Raw genomic sequence first — 17,450 nt, forward strand, 5'->3', positions numbered from 1 at the left:
TACACAATTATCAGTAACACAAACTTCTTGTGAAAGATTAGGAAATGTTACTAAATGGAAAACTACTGATTTTTTTTCCTGCTTGCTTGAAAAACAGTAAAATAAAGAAAAAGGTCACCAAATAGCTCCCCCAATCAATACCCACTTTTTAATTTGATAAAAGTCAACAACAGTGGCAGCTGAAATGTTTGTTGTAAATGGGCAAACCTTCAAGTGGGATATATACACTTCTCACCCAGGTGTTCATCAGTAAATAAATACTTACTGTAATGGCTTCTCGCCAGTGTGAATCATCCGGTGCACTGCCAGATTGTGGGAACTCTTAAAGGCCCGAGCACAATATTCACAGATATAATCCCTTTGATCTAAGAAAAATAATGTGGTTAGTGTTCTATTTAGACAACTTCTAAGTATTTTCCCTAGCTTACAGTAAGTAAGCAGATGATCAGGAAGGTCAAATTAGAGTAAAAGTAATGTTGTTTTCAATGAATAAACACTTTTCAAGAGTCCTCAAACTATGGTCCGTGGGCTACATGCGTCCCACGGAGGACATTTATCTGGCCTGCCGGGTGTTTTTGCCGCTGCTGCCTGTCCTGCTTAGCAGCCGACTTGTCCCAGGCCCACAGTGAGCATGTGTGGAATGTGCATGTGCACGGCACTCTCCAATGGCACTCCAATGGTGTGAGGGACAGTGAACTGGCCCCCTTTTGTAAAAAGTTTGAGGACACCTGCTTAGGTAAACAAAATTAAAAATATATATATACAGCTTTGATCTTTGTTTTTATAAAAACCATACATTTAGTAACATAAGAACCTGTTTAGAAAAACTCAAAAAAACCCAGACAGAAATGTGAGAACTAGAACCCTAATCTGAATTTTATCATTAATCTGTGTCTTAGGTAAATTGTTCACCAAGTAAACAATTACATTTTCCATGAATCTTATTCTTCAAAACAGTTTCTTCACAGATCATGAAAGCTGAATGCTAATATAGAATCTGGCGTTAAAATAAAACAAAAAAAGAATTTGGCATTCCACAGACGAAAACTGATCCACATCTAAAATGGTAATCATACTCTGTTTCAGGTTTTAAAAATGTTACCCAAGATAAACAATTAAACTTCTTTCAAAAGACTCGAGTTGCCGCTGTCATATATATGTAAGCAGTACTTGTATTTCTTTATCTTATTCTCCTATTCCACATCTTCTGCACCATTCAACTACTTCCCTCTGTCACTTTACAACCCTCCCACCCAATTACACAGAATTATTATGAATTTGATAACATGGTATAGCATCTATGGGACAAAGGAGCACTGTACTTTTTTGTTTCTTTACCACCTGGTGGCTGGGGAGACCATGAGCAAAAAGGTGCGCTCTCTCTATATATATATATATTTATATATATATATTTTTTTAATGTTACTTTCCTGAGAAACCTTTCTTTTATTAAGGCCCTGAACATTAGGGGGTTATCTGTTACAGTAGCTCAGTTACTGCAATTATTTTATTTTTGAAATATACATTTGTTGAGTGAATAACCACCATAATTTCTACTTTCATTTAAAACTGGTTGTCAGAAATTACTTTTCTGTGGCATAAAACAGTACTAACTGGGAGCAGAAGGAGTAAAGAAACTGTAGCACCTATGAAGAAACAGTGAAGGTAGTATTCTCTCTCAAAAAACATGATATAAAGAAAAGATTGTAGACTTTGAAGTGATTAAGATCCAAGTTCAAATCCTGGTATTTTGAAAAAGTCATCCATTTGCCAGGCTCTGTGCAGTAAATAGCACTTTATATGTCATCTCATTTCATCATTACAATAACTCTGATATTGGAACCCTTTATTTACCAAAGAGGAAAAGTGAGAAGTAAAGTAGCCTAACAGTAAATGAAGGAGACAAAGTATCTATATCAGTATGACCTTGGGCAGGAGATGATATTTCTGCAAATGAAATTCTTAGTTTTATTCTCTAAAATCACTGAGAAGACAACATATGTAATAATCATATGTTTGGCACATACTCAGTGGTATGTACTTAGCTCAATCTGTCCCTATTAATTCCACTGCAATGAGATTATCAGTGGTTACAAATAAATGGAATTTGAGTCTATAATATATATTGTAAAGACTCTCAGCTTCTCCTTTTGAATCAACACTTTCCACAGCAGTCTGTATACAAATTCAATAGCTAGTCTTTATGATTTCTATAGCAGAAGTTCCAGGGGCTACTGAATGATTAACCACAAACTATAAGCAAATCTTTTACATTTAGGCTTTCTTCCCCATATGCCCCACTTTTAATTTATAATAGCTACTACAAGTATTTATCTGAAACAGAACTAGAAAATTCTGCTTCTGCAAAAAATTAGCTATGTTTTACAGGCAACGTGCTTAGTACAGTACTGCTAAGCCTCAGTTTTCCTAGCTGTAAAATAAGGAAATAAAAACAAACTTAGTAGTGTTGAGTGGATATATTAGTAACAATATACATAATACTTTTAGTCCACAGTTGATATCACAATAAATACTGAATAAAAGATCATTATCCTAATCATAGAAGTTCTCAAAATCATCAAAGGATAAAAGTTCAAAAGTCCTAGTTTGTTCATCCCTTGTAAAATAAAATGTCTTATTACATTTTATTTTCATACCTTTATCCTACACTTGACTATAGACTCTATTATGAAGATTTATATTAGAAAGAACTGTATCGATACCAACCTGCACATCCAAAGTATAGTGCAATTAGCTACTGATAAATATTATATTTTAAAAAGTACCTGTATGATGTTTAGCATGTCGCAGAAGTTGCTTCTGTAGCCTGAAGAGTCGTCCGCAGGAGGGATGGGGGCATACATATTTCTTTTTCAGCAAATGTTGGTATTTAATGTGATGCTAAACCAGTAAAAGAAAGTGAAAAGGGATAAAAATTAAGGCTTCCTGAAAGCTCTTTTCTTTGGTAAGTGATAAGTGCTGAAGTAAAACCAAATAACCAAATACTTTGTATATGGATAGTGAGACAGTTTAGTAAAATGGTTAAGAACATAGGCTATGGAAATACATAGACCTCGGTTCCAAAGTGGGTCTGTCATTCACCAGCAGTGAGATCTTAGGAAATGTACTTAACTATTTCAAACTCCACTTTTCATCTGTAAAATGGAGATAACAATATCTTATGGTGGTGGTGTGGAGATAAAGAAATCGTATATTGTATAGTGCTTAGTGTAGCAAATGACACACACAGCAAAAGCATAGTAGCTATTATTATAATAGAATCAAAAACCAAAAAGTAAGGCCTTAGTCTCATGTTATACTTACTGCTAAAGATCAAATAGGCATTTCCTAAACAGTATTTCACTTCCATGTTTTCTGACAGACTTAAATATAAGATGTATCTTTACTTATTAAAAAAACAATCTACTTACTTAAGAAAAATAAAAACAAAACCCAAACTAAATGTCTTCTACTCGTTCTATACAGAATCAAAATCTGGTAGGAGTTGCTAATTCAACTTTTTTCCTAATATACATTAAAATAAAATTGTTACTCTGTGTCTTGGTATATTATTACAATCATCTCTTATATCAGAAATATTTACACATTAGAACACACTGTAATATTCCAAGATTCTAATTTTCCAAGGAAAGTCCTCTATTTGGGCTCAGGTTCTAAGTCACATTTCTTCTTAAAATAAGATGTGCTATGGGACGGGCGTGGTGGCTCATGCCTGTAATCCTAGCACTCTGGGAAGCTGAGGCGAGTGGATAGTTTGAGCTCAGGAGTTTGAGACCAGCCTGAGCAAGAGCGAGACTCCATCTCTACTAAAAAAAAAAAAAAAAATGAAATTAGCTGGACAACTAAAAAAAAAAAAATATATATATATATATAAATAAAATTAGCCAGGCATGGTGGCACATGCCTGTAGTCCCAGCTACTCGGGAGGCTGAGGCAGTAGGACTGCTTGAGCCCAGGAGTTTGAGGTTGATGCCACGGTACTCTAGCCCAGGCAACAGAGTGAGACTTTCTCTCAAAAAAATAAAATGTGCTATGATTGAATGTGTCCACCAAAGTTCATGTGTTGGAAACTTAATCCCCAATACAACAGTGTTGAGAAGTGCAGACTAACGGGAGGTGCTTAAGTCATAAGGGATCCACCCTTCCTCTTGCCCTCCCGCCATGGACCGACAGAGTAAGAAGGCCCTAGCCAGATGCCAGCGCCATGTTCTTGGACTTCCCAGACTCCACAACCATGAGCTATTAATAATAAATTTCTGTTCTTTATAAATTACCCAGTCTCAGGTATTCTGTTATAGCAGCACAAACAAGATAGAAAAACTAAAGTAATTTTACGTTTAAAGAAAGATTTTCTTAACATTATATGTTAATGATAAAGCCTACACAAGCCAACAAATTCTAAAGTCTCATGAGGTATGAGAACAAGCAATGGAACATAACTTGAAAAGCTGCCTTTTAATAACAACTTCACTGACCTGCAAATAGCGAGGGTGTGCAAGAACAGTTCCACATCCTTCCATCTCACACCGGACATATTGGATTGGAGGTTTTTTTCTATTATCAAAACGTAGGAGAAAAGTTAGCAACAGAAGAGTGACATTCTGCACAGTAAGGCCTATAACTCAAACTATACCATAGGGAACTGCAATTTTACAATCTGAAAAATTAAAATCTCTTTACTGGTATATAGCTTGCACATAATTTGTGTTAGAAGTAACCAGAAATTACCAAATGTTTGATAGAGTTTTAAAATAGCACAAATAAATCAGTAACTCTCAAAAATGTAGAGGAAGTATTAAGAGTTTTAGAAACTTCAAGATTCTGCAATGAAAATAAAAACATGTGTACATCAAAAGTATTAATGAAGTTGCTTTTGTGAAAGTTTAAAATAGCCATTCATTCCTACAGGATTACCATTAGGTCTAAATTGAGTAAAGTGCCTAGCACCAAAATAAGGTGCAAAACAGTCCGAGTATAAATTCCTCACCTCCTTTTGGGTAAACGTGGACTTTTGTCATCTTTTCGCCTTCTTCCTCTCCTATAATTAAAGACAGAGTAACTATCCACATGTTCTGTATTGAATCTTACAGTGAAGGATGGCTGAAGACATACATATATACACACACGAAAGGGCAAAGAGCAGGTGGCAGACTCAAAGAATAAACCTGAATACATAAAGCCAAAGACATATCTGGCAAATCAAGCAAGATTTTACTCTAAAGTAATTTCACTTTCAAATCAGCCCACATAACAGATTAAATATATACCTTCAATAAATTATGCATTACTATAAAAGATTTGGATATAACTCCATGTATTGCTTGAAGAATTGTTACAGTCTATCACCTAAATCTAGTCAATTTAAAAAGCAGAATAAGTCTATTACCCCAAAAGCCTAAGAATATTAACTATACTAGGTCATGAAGGATACATGCAATAGAACCAAAAAGCCTAAATACTTCAAAAAACAAACAAACAAAACAAAACAAAAACTCTCCAATGAAACTGTCGGCTGCTTGAAGCCAAATTTTAATTTTTTTTAAAATATATATATTTTGAAGTATGTATTTGTCAACATCCTTCCTCACACTCCTACCCCTCTTTTCCGCTAGTTGTTTCAAAATCTGTTTGATTTTCATTTTTAGTAGTAATTGCCTACTCACTTCCTAGGAGGTTCCTCATCCTCCCTAATTTCATTCTCTTCTTCTTTCACTTCTACCTCTACTTCCACTTTAATCTCCTTCTTCTCTTTCTCTTCTTTCACCTTCCCTGATTTTCTCCGTGGCTTTGGAGTTTCTCTGAAACACAAATACATTTCAACACTGGTATCCCACAAAGGATCTTTTCAAGGAAGAGTGTAAACAACAATTTAAACCTTAGGGTTTATCATCAATTTATTATAAAATTATGATCCTCAGTTCATGAAATGCCATTTCCCACCAACTATTCTTCACATGTACAGTAATTTTACATATATTTAGCATGCCTATGAGATGATCTCCCAGGTTAAAGATGCCTGGGAATCGAACCTCACTATAATTTTAAAGAGAAACAGGACAATAAGCAAAAAAATTCTAAGCATTCAGGCAATTCATGATACCTTAAGATAAAACATGCAGACATCATAAAAATTTGGACATAATTAAAATGAAGTATTAAAAATGGATGAAATTTTGGCCGGGCGCGGTGGCTCACGCCTGTAATCCTAGCTCTTGGGAGGCCGAGGCGGGCGGATTGCTCGAGGTCAGGAGTTCGAAACCAGCCTGAGCAAGAGCGAGACCCCGTCTCTACTATAAATAGAAAGAAATTAATTGGCTAACTGATATATATATAAAAAAAAAAAATTAGCCGGGCATGGTGGCGCATGCCTGTAGTCCCAGCTACTCGGGAGGCTGAGGCAGAAGGATCACTCGAGCCCAGGAGTTTGAGGTTGCTGTGAGCTAGGCTAACGCCACGGCACTCACTCTAGCCTGGGCAACAAAGTGAGACTCTGTCTCAAAAAAAAAAAAAAAAAAAATGGATGAGAGAATTGTGGTGTGATATCAGATTCACAAAACAATTACTCATTTAATATGAATTCTATACCCATTAGTTTAGCAACAAGACAAAAGCATACAATAGCACTTTCCTACTTATTTTTCACTCACGTCTGCAGTAAAATATGATACATGCCTTTCTAAGTGGGGTTTGTAGGTCTCATCTCTTGGGTCATCTTTGAATGGTATTTCCTCTTCACTAATTAACATCTCTTCTTCTTCCTCCTCTTCCTCGTCACTACTACAAACAAGCAACAAGAAATGATAAATTCTGGTTGTAAGGATCATGTCTGACTGAATTTTATTATGTAATTTAGAAGCTGCCAAAAATTCACATTATGTTATCTAGGATTTTCATCCCGTTTATCTAGCTGGACTGAAATCTAGATGGTTTATGCTAAAGAATAATAATTAGAACTAAAAATACAGAAATCCTAGATATGCAATCACTTCATTAAATAAAAGTGGGGTGGTAACTACTCAATGGCACTCAAAGTTAAAAAAACAATTGACTTTGTAATACTATGTCTAGCAATCTGCTCTATCAAAAAAGACCTAAACAACAGACAAAAATTATGATTTACCATACACAATACTGACAAAGTCTCAAAACCCTGGTAAAAACACCCACATTTTACACTAATGCTTAGCATGGAAGAAGCCTCAAAATAGAAGGTATTGAAGACATGGTTTCTGAACTACCTAACTAAAAATTATTAAATTACAACCTAACTAAAATTACTAAAACTAAAAAAATGTTTAAAGCTCTAATTAAGATCAATGTGAAGTCTCCTAAATTTAATATTAAAACTGAAGTTAATTTCTCTTACAGCTCAAAATCTTTTCAAGTAGAAAACTTCTTAATCATTTAATACAATTATGCTCTATGTCCCCAAAAGTTTAAATATTAAATATGAAAAGTTGTTTTTTTTTTTTTTTTTTTTTACCTAATGCCAGCTGGAGACTGATGTTCTTCTCCAACATCTGGAAAAATAAAGCCAAGACAAAACTTTATTTATGTAGATATATTTTCTCTCATAGCCAAGAGATTCTAAGCAAATTACTACATGAGGTAATTATACAAAGGAAGAATATCTGCAAATTACCAAAAAGAAATCCTACCTATGCCATACCCATCCCTGAAATTTAAGCTATTTAGGTAAATGTTCAATATTATATTTAAAATAAAAAAGGAACTGGCTATAAGTAACCATATTCTACTTGCACTGTACCATAGTCAAGCTGATCTGTATTTGGTTCTGACTTGCAGATGAGCTGCAATGAGCCAGTCTTGGACCGAGAGCTTCGGGTGTTCTCTGTGTCACGATGGCGAGTGAGAGATGTCCTGCTACTGCTGCGCCAGCCCCGGCTAGGTCTAGTTGCAGCAATGGAAACTTCCTGAGGGAGGGCAGAACTGTCGTCTTCTTCTTTCTCTTCCTTGGGATCTAGATAAAAACATATATTATTCTTTTTAAAGTTTATAGTTAACCAATAACCATCCTTGTATACCCACTAATTGTAAATAGTCAAAGAAGAGGATAAATGTTTTTTAAAATCAAAAAAACTCTGATTTATACTGAAATAATAGAAAAAAACAAGATGAGAGAAAAATTAGGTAAAACTTATTCTTTATGTCATCACCCTAAAGAAATTAAACTTCATGTTGCAAAGCAGACATTTTATTTTATATTGCATCTTACCTACTAAAAAATGCAATGCCTAAATATGCAAAATACACCTAAGTAATTCAGCTCATGGAATTCTAAGCTTTAGATCTAAGTTTGAAAAAACTAAATTAAGTGGTCCCAGAAAGATGACTAGAACTAAAGAAGTACCAAAAAGAATGAATGAACTTAGATCTAGTTTTAACAATCAAATGATTCTGTAAGAAATTGCTAAAGAATTCCATAACAGGCCGGGCGTGGTGGCTCACGCCTGTAATCCTAGCACTTTGGGAGGCTGAGGCGGGCGGATTGCTCAAGGTCAGGAGTTCGAAACCAGCCTGAGCGAGACCCCGTCTCTACCAAAAAATAGAAATAAATTAATTGACCAACTAAAAATATATATACAAAAAATTAGCCAGGCATGGTGGCGCATGCCTGTAGTCCCAGCTACTCGGGAGGCTGAGGCAGTAGGATCGCTGAGCCCCGGAGATTGAGGTTGCTGTGAGCCAGGCTGACGCCACGGCACTCACTCTAGCCTGGGCAACAAAGCGAGACTCTGTCTCAAAAAAAAAAAAAAAAAAGAATTCCATAACAGGAATATGTTTCCTTGACTCTAATCAACAGTTTTACTTACAACTTTACTAAGAATTTGAATTACTCTACAGAGCAATCCCATGGCAGGGCAAAGTCCAGTTCCACTGTTGTTCTGTTTCAGTTATCCTATTATACACTGTGCACAAGCACATAAACAAAATCTGTTATTGTTACCCTGTATTTCCTAATACTTTAAGGGTGAATGATGTAAGGTAGGTCATCTTCTTCTGAGCAATAAATAATAAAAAGTTAACATTAGATACTGGCTCACATACTTCAAGTAGCTTATTACTTAGAAGTGAGCTCATTTTGACAATGGAATATTCTTTTAATAATTTCAGCACGGGAAAGGCCTTCAACTACATAAAAACAATTTTGTACATAGGAAAATCAACTATAATCAAAGTCTAACAATTCAATAAAAAAAGGCACCTCAGTAAAAACATGGCTTTCAAACGTACAAACAAAAAAAGCTCAATCCATTCATAACAAGAGAGACTCAAATGAAAACAATAGTGCGATACCATTTTTCACCTATCATACCAGCAATGTTCCAAATGTTTGCCAACACACTGTGTTAGAAAGGCTGTAGGAAAAAGGCACTCTAATACACAGATAGTATGGATATTAATAAAATCTCTATGGAGGACAATTTGGCAATATATATCAAAATTATAAATGTATATATCTTTTCACATGACATTTAACTACCAGAAATTTATCCTACAAAATTATAATCACACTTATAAAGTGACTTATGTATAGTTTTAAGTAGCAAAAGAGTTCGAAACAAAATATTCGAAAAGGACTGATATTATGAATTATAGTATATATGTGTGCATATAGAAGATATTTATGTCTTATATATGATAACACTACTGGAAGAGCATAGAAGAAATTGATAAATACTGGTTACCTTCAGGGAAGGTATAAAAATATGTCCAGCAATTTTACCTCTAAGGATCTACCCCAGGAAAATAAACTGGCACATGGAGGTTGACTGTAGCATGTTTGTAACAGCAAAGAACAGAAACAACTAACCTTCTGTCAATAAGAAAGTATTTTAACAAACCATAATATATTACCATGAAGAAATACTATGTAGAGGTATCTATAGAGATGTAGAATTGTTGGTCAAAAATTGTTAAGTGTAAAAACAGACACAAAACACTATGAACAGTATGGTTACATTTTTTCCTTAAAATTTAAGTCTAAAAACATAGTTTCCTCCACTATGCAACAAAGTAGTGACAGAGTGCTACTACTTTAGCTTTAGCTGTAGTGTTTTAAAGTGTTATCAGAATGTGTTAACACAATGGAATGAAATTAGTGCCTTTCTCACCCTTCTTCTATCTGAGCTATTTTAATCATAAAATGTTAGAGGTGAAACCTTAAAGACCTTCTAGTCTAAGTACAACCTAGTAAGTTTTACTTATAAAGTAAATGGATGGTCAAAGGAGACAACTTGTTCAAGATCTAGATTTAGGTATGCTTATCTAACTTTGACAACTTTGATTTTGAGATTAATGATCAAGGACTTTTAAAAGAATTTCTTCAAAGAGAGCAATTCAACACCCTATATGAAGTATTACAACATTTAATAGAAAAAAATATTTCCTTTCCTCAACCCAACTCCACCAAGTTAGACTTTGAACCCACTCCATAATCTCGTTATAAAGCTTTTTAATAAAGCTCTTTCTTCTCCACAATAAAAGGAACTGTATACCCACAACTTCCCATACTGTCAATCTTATCCATTCAATAAATGATGCCAATTGATAAAAACAGCTTATCTTTATGAATAAAGTATACCGGTCTATCTTACTCAACCACCAAAACTCTAATCTTAAAAAAAAATTAAAAAAACTGTCAGAAAGTGACAACAAAAATGTCTCTCCAAAGAAATACATGCACATAATGAACAAAAACTGTCAGAATTAACTTTGTAGAAACTCTGGAAAATACATAAAAAGTTTACAAAAAACAAGGTTTACAGATGAAATGAAAAAAGTGAGTTAAACAGACATTTAAGGAAATTTGTCAAATCATTTGTTGAACACAAGCTAAAGGAACAGAGCCTTTAGAGACCACACAGACTAAAGAATATGGTCTTTAAAAAAATATACTCAAAGAGCTAAAGGAGATTCACTGACAAATAATTAAAAGAAATGAGAAAAACAATGTTTCAACAAACACAGACTACCATCTAAGCATATCAATAAGAGTCCCAGACAGAGAGGAGAGAATGGGCAGAAAGAGTATTTGAAGAAATACTGGAGGAAAATTTCTCAACTTTACTAAGAGCCATGAATCCATACAAACAAGAAGTTTAATGAACTCCAAGTAGGATATATGACAGAGATCCACACCCTGACAGACACAGTATTATCAAATGGTCAAAAGCCAAAGAATCATGAAAATAGAAAAAAGTGACTCATTGGGAACAAGGATATTCAATCAGATCAACAGCCTACTTCTCATCAGAAACCATGGAAGACAGCAGATGACATATTTAAAGTGATGAAAAGTAGAAACTATCAAGCAAGAATTCTATAGTTGGCAAACCAATCCTTTAAAAATAAAAGAGAAATTAAGACATTACCAGAAAAATAAAAACAGAGTTTGTCACTAACAGACCTGCCCTATAAAAAATGCTTTAAGAAGTCCTCCAAGCTGAAATGAAAGGACACCAGATGGCAATGCAAACCCATAAGTAAAAAGACTCCTAACGGTAGTTACATAGGCAAATATACAATTTTATTATTGTATTTTTGGTTTAGAACTCCTCTTTATTTCCCTATATGATTTAAAAGATAGATGTATAAAATAAAAATTTATGTTAATGGGCACACATCAAGATACAATTTGTGACAATAACATAAAGAATGAGGAACAGAATGCTACAGAGCAGAGATTTGGTTACTACGAAAGCTAAATTGGCATTAATTTAAACTAAACAATTAAAAGTTTAAGATATCAAATATAACCCCCAGGTAACCGCTAATAACTGAAAAACATGCAGAAAAAAAAAATAAGGAGGGAATCAAAATGGGACACACTACAACAAAAATGTCAAACACTAAAGGAAATATAAAAGAAGATCAAAATAAGATATTAAGACATGTAGAAAACATATAGGAAAAAGGTATAAGGCATAATTACTTTAAATGTAAATGGACTAAACTCTCAAAAGGCAGAATTAAGCATAATGGACTTTTAAAAAATGACCCATCTATACTGTCTTATATAAGAGACTCACCTTAGATCCAAAGACACAAATAGGTTCAAAGTAAAAGGATGGAAAATAAATATTTCATGCAAATAGTAAGCAAGAGAGAGCAGAGGTGATCCATTATTTCCTAGGGCTGCTGTATCAAATCACAACAAATTAGGATAGCTTAAAACAACAGAAATCTATTGTCCCATAGTTCTGGAGGCTATAAGTCTAAGATGAACACCGTAAAAGAGCCACATTCCCTCTGAGATTCTGGGTAGAATCACTCCCTGCTCTATCTTTTGGTGGTGGCCAGCAATCCTTGGCATTCCTTGGATTGCAGCTTCTAATTTCAATTCTATTTCCATCATCACATGGTGTTTCCCCTTCATATGTCTTGTGGCTTTTTTCTTCTTATAAGGAGATCAGTCATAGTGGATTAGGGCCCAACCTAATTCAGTATAACCCATCTTAACTTGATTACATTTGCAAAGACTATTTCCATTTAAGTTCACGTTGATAGGACCACAACACATTTTGGGGGGAACAAAATTCAACCCAGAATAGTCCATGTCTTCTAGCCCCTGTAAAATTCAAGTCCTTCCAATATGCAAAGTACATTCACCTAATCCCAACATCCCCAGAGTCTTAACAGGTTCCAGCATCAACTTTAAGTCCAAAATCAAATCTAAATATCATCAACTCAAAATTCTCAAATCTCATCATCTAAATCATTTATATCAGTTATCTGAAAATGAGACTTGGGGTATGGCCCATTCTGGAACAAAATTCCTCTTCAATTGTGGAGCTGTGAACCCAGAAAACAAGTTATCTACTTCCAAAATACAATAGTCCAATAGACATAGAATGAACATTTCCATATCAAAAGGGAGAAACTGGAAGAGAAAATGTCATGGGTCCCTGGCAAGTCCAAATCCTAGCAAAGCAAATTCCATTAAAATTTAAGGCCTAAGAATAATCCTCTGTGGATTAATGCTTTGTACTCTGGGCCCACTGGGGGAATAGCCCTGCTCTCTAGCCTTAGGTGGGTTAGTATGCCCAGGCCTCTGCATTTGTGGGTCTATCCTCAGAATCATTCTTCTTTCATTTAATCCTGTCTCTGTCCTTTTCAATCAAGTCTGCCAGTGTTTCTGCTGTTATAAAATTCTTAAACACCTTGTCAGTCTCTCATGCAATTCATAGGGTCCAAGCCACTAAACAAAGGGCCCTCCATAGATCTTTCCTGGAAACTGCTGAGATGGCTGATTGGATCCAAAAGTTGACTGGATCCATACCTTATTCTCTTTAGAAAACAGCTGTCCAGTCACAGCCTTGGTTCTATTACCAAATACACTATCTGAATAGGCTGAAAAGTTTCCAAATTATCAATTGCTGATTACTCTTTGCTAAACAATTCAGTCCTCAATTTATCTCTTTCCTCTCCCATTTTAGTATAGCAAGGAAAGCAAGGTGCAGGAAAGAGAAATGAGGCTACATCTTCTACACTTTGCTTAGAAATGTTCTCAGCTAAACATCCAAGTTCATTGCTCACAATTTCTATTAAATACTTTCTACTCAATGACAAAACACAATTCAGTCAAATTCTCTGTAACTTGTAACAACGATCACCTTTTTTTCCCACTGTCCATCATTTCCTTCTGAACCCTTCCCAGATTGCCTTTAATATCCATATTTCTGTCAATCATCTCTTCAAGGCAACCTAGGCTGATTTTTCAATCAAGTACCTCAGAATATACTCAGCCAATATCCACTATCAATTCCAAAACTATGTCCATATTTTAAGGCATTTTGTTATACTCCACACTTCCAGTACCAAAACCTGCTAGTTTTCTAGGGTTGCCATAATAAATTACCATAAAGGCTTATTAATCTGCATCTATTTCTAAATGTGACATACACAGGTACCTCAGGATTTCAACATCTTTCGGGGGGGAAGCAATTTAACCCATAAATGTGGTACTACTAATATCAGACAAAATAAGCTTCAATTCAAAAATTGTCATAAGACACACAACATATTGATATGAGGATCAATCAATTTAGAAGGTATAGACCTATATAAAGCTAACAGAGCTCCAAGATATATGATGCAAAGATTGACAGAATTGAACAGAAATAGGTAATAACAAAATAATAGTTGGAGACTTCAATACCCCATTTTCAATGACAGATAGAACAACCTTCCACATTTGTATAGTGGCAAGTAAAGAAGAAAAAAAAAATCAGAAGTTCAATAACAAATTATGGGACTCAAGCAATACTACAAAAAAATTAGACCCACCAGACAGCTACAGAATGCTCCACATACCAGAAGACATAATCTTCTCAAGCCTACACAGTACATTCTCTAGGGTAATGTTGGCTCACAAAACAAGTCTCAATAAATTTTAAAAGATTGTGATCATATATATAAAGCATGTGTATGTTCTCTGGCCACAAGGACTGAAACTAGAAACCATCATCAAAATGAAAACTAGAAAATTCACAAACATGTGGATATTAAATAGCATGCTGTTAAACAAGCAATGAATCAAAGAAGGATTCACAAGGTAAATTACAAAATACTTAAAAGAGGAATGAAAAAACAAAACATATCAACACTTAGGAGCTACAATGCAAGAAGTACTCAGAGGGGAATTTATAATAAATTATAAATTTATTATATTATAAATGCCTACATTAAAATAGAAAAAACAAATCATATGCCTAATCAATAACCTAACATCATCCCCTAAGGAACCAGAAAAAAAAATACAAAAAACCAAAGTAAACCCAAAGCTAGTGGAAGAAAGGAAATAAAGATTAGAAGAGAGATAAATCAAATATGAGACTGGAACACCAATAGAGAAAAATCAATGAAACCAAAGTTGCTTCTTTAAATAGATCAACAAAAATCAACAAATTTCTGGTGAAACTAAGAAAAAAAGAGAGATCCAAATTACTAAAATCAAAAATTAAAGTAGGGACACGACCACTGAAATAAAGATCATAAGACACAATGGACAATTTTATGCCAACAAATTAGATAGCCTAGATAAAATAGACAACTTCTTAGATATACAAATTACAAAAAAAAAAATTTAAGAAATAGAAAATGAGCAGACAAATGAATCAGTAAACAAAAACCTCCCAACAAAAAAAGCCAGGAGCAGATGGCTTCACTGGTGAATTCTATCAGACATTTAAAGAATTAACTCCAGTCAGTAAACAAAAACCTCCCAACAAATAAAGCCAGGAGCAGATGGTTTCACTGGTGAATTCTATCAGACATTTAAAGAATTAACTCCAGTCTTTCTCAAACTTTTTCAAAAATAGAAGATGAAACACTTCCCAACTCTTTCTTATGGGGACAGCATTACTCTGACACCAAAGTCAGAAAAACACACAAGAAAACTATAAGCCAATATCCCTTACAAATCAAATGCAGCAGAATAGTAAGAGAATTAAACTCAATTATCAACTGGGACATATCCCAGGATTATGAAGGTGGTTCAACATACAAAAATAAATGTAATACACCTCATTACTAGAAAAAGGAAAAAAACACACAATGATCTCAATGTAGAAAAAGCATTTGACAAAATTAAACTTTCATGATAAGAACACAAAACAAATAATGGAATAGAACTTCCTCAACTTGATAAAAGGCATTTATGAAAATCCCAGAGGTCACATCATACTCAGTGGCAAAGAGTCAAAAGTCTCCCCCCAAGATCAGAAACAAGACAAGGACATAATCTCTCTTCATTTCTATTCAACTGAAAAACTTCTAGCCAGAGCAACTAGGCAAGAAAAAAATTTTAAAAGGCACCCAAATTAGGAAGAAGTAAAACTGTATTTCTAGTTGCAGATCAAATGGCTTTACATATAGAAAATTCTAAGAATTCATGAAAAAAAAAACTATTAAAGGCAATACACAAATTTAGCAAAGTGGCAGAATATAAGATCATCACATAAAATTCAATTATTTTAAATATATTAGCAATGAATAAAAAGAAAATTAAGATGACAATACTCCCAAAATAGATCAATAGACTGAATGTAATCCCATCAAAATCCCAGCTTCCTTTTCTGCAGAAATTTAACAGCCTGATCCTAAAATTCATATGAAAATGTAAGGGCACTAGCCTAGCCAAAACCATCTAGAAAAAGAACAATGTTGGAGGACTCACTTTGTTCTTCCCAATCTCAAAACTTACTGCAAAGCTACAGTAATCATTAGAGTGTGGTACTGGCATAAAGCTAAGCATACTTAGACAAATGAACTTAATTAACCATCAAATAATTTTCAATAAGATTGCCAAGACTATTCAATAGGGGAAAGCACAGCCTCATCAACAAATGGTGCTGGGACAACTAGATATCCATATGCAAAGAATGAAATAGGACTCTTACTTTACACCATATACAAAAATTAAATGAAAATGGATCAAAGACCTAAATATATGAACTAATACTAAAAAATGCTCACAAGTGACGACACCCTCAGAATGGGAGAAAATATTTGCAAGTTATGTATCTGATAGTCTAATATCCAGAACATATAGTTTTTTCAATGTAACAACAAAAATAGAAACAACCCAATTAAAACACAGGGAAAGAACTTGAACAGACATTTCTCTAAAGACATATAAATGGCAAAAATGTACATAAAAAGATGCTCAACAGTCATTAGTGAAATACAAATAAAAACCATGTAATTTACCACTTCACACCCATTAGAGGAGGTATGAAAAAAAAAGTCAGTAAAAAATGTTGGCAAGGATATGGAGAAATTGGAACCATTGTACATTGCTGGTGGACATGTAAAACAAGGCAGCCAACTGAGCAAAACAGTTGGAAGGTCCTCAGAAACTTAAGCATGGAATTACCATATGATCCAGCAATTCTACTCCTAGGTAAACAGACCAAAAGTTCAAAACAGGTATCTAAACAAAAACTTGTACATGAAATATTCGCCAGCAGTACAATTCACGATAGCCAAAAGTATGGAAACAACTCACACATCTGTTAACCAGAGAATGGACAATCAAAATGTCATATATCCACACAACAGAATTTTTTTCTCAGCCATAAAGAGGAACGAAATATTAATACATGCTACAGTAAGAATGAACCTTAAAAACATTGTAGTTATATGACAGACACCAGACACAAAAGTCATTTACTGTATCATTCTAGTCACACAAAATATCCAGAATAGGTAAATTCATAGAGACAGAAAGTAGATGAATGTTTGTTGGGATTGAGGGAATAAGAATGACTGCTTTCAATGGTACAGGGATTTTCCCTGGTGGTGACGAAAATGCTTGGAACTACACAGAAGTGTTGGTTGTACAACAGTGTAAATGTACTAAATGTCACTGAATTGTGTGCTTTAAAATGATTTATTTTTTACAG

The 17,450-nt window shown here is 34.2% G+C and overlaps 1 protein-coding gene across 2 annotated transcripts in view; it reads right to left on the bottom strand.

The window, feature by feature from the left end:
- Window positions 1-17,450, bottom strand: part of ZFP91 (ZFP91 zinc finger protein, atypical E3 ubiquitin ligase) — a 40,467-nt gene that overhangs the window by 3,983 nt on the left and 19,034 nt on the right. For both annotated transcript variants that reach the window (XM_012749920.3, XM_012749921.3), the window contains exons 3-10: window positions 7,790-8,002; window positions 7,505-7,541; window positions 6,694-6,798; window positions 5,685-5,819; window positions 5,009-5,059; window positions 4,497-4,575; window positions 2,787-2,901; window positions 266-365 (exon numbers count right to left, since the gene is read on the bottom strand). In XM_012749920.3, the coding sequence (XP_012605374.1) occupies window positions 266-365; window positions 2,787-2,901; window positions 4,497-4,575; window positions 5,009-5,059; window positions 5,685-5,819; window positions 6,694-6,798; window positions 7,505-7,541; window positions 7,790-8,002 (835 nt within the window). The remainder of the gene's footprint in view (window positions 1-265; window positions 366-2,786; window positions 2,902-4,496; window positions 4,576-5,008; window positions 5,060-5,684; window positions 5,820-6,693; window positions 6,799-7,504; window positions 7,542-7,789; window positions 8,003-17,450) is intronic.

Source organism: Microcebus murinus, chromosome 4, assembly GCF_040939455.1.
Source record: "Microcebus murinus isolate Inina chromosome 4, M.murinus_Inina_mat1.0, whole genome shotgun sequence".
Lineage (NCBI taxonomy): Eukaryota > Metazoa > Chordata > Mammalia > Primates > Cheirogaleidae > Microcebus > Microcebus murinus.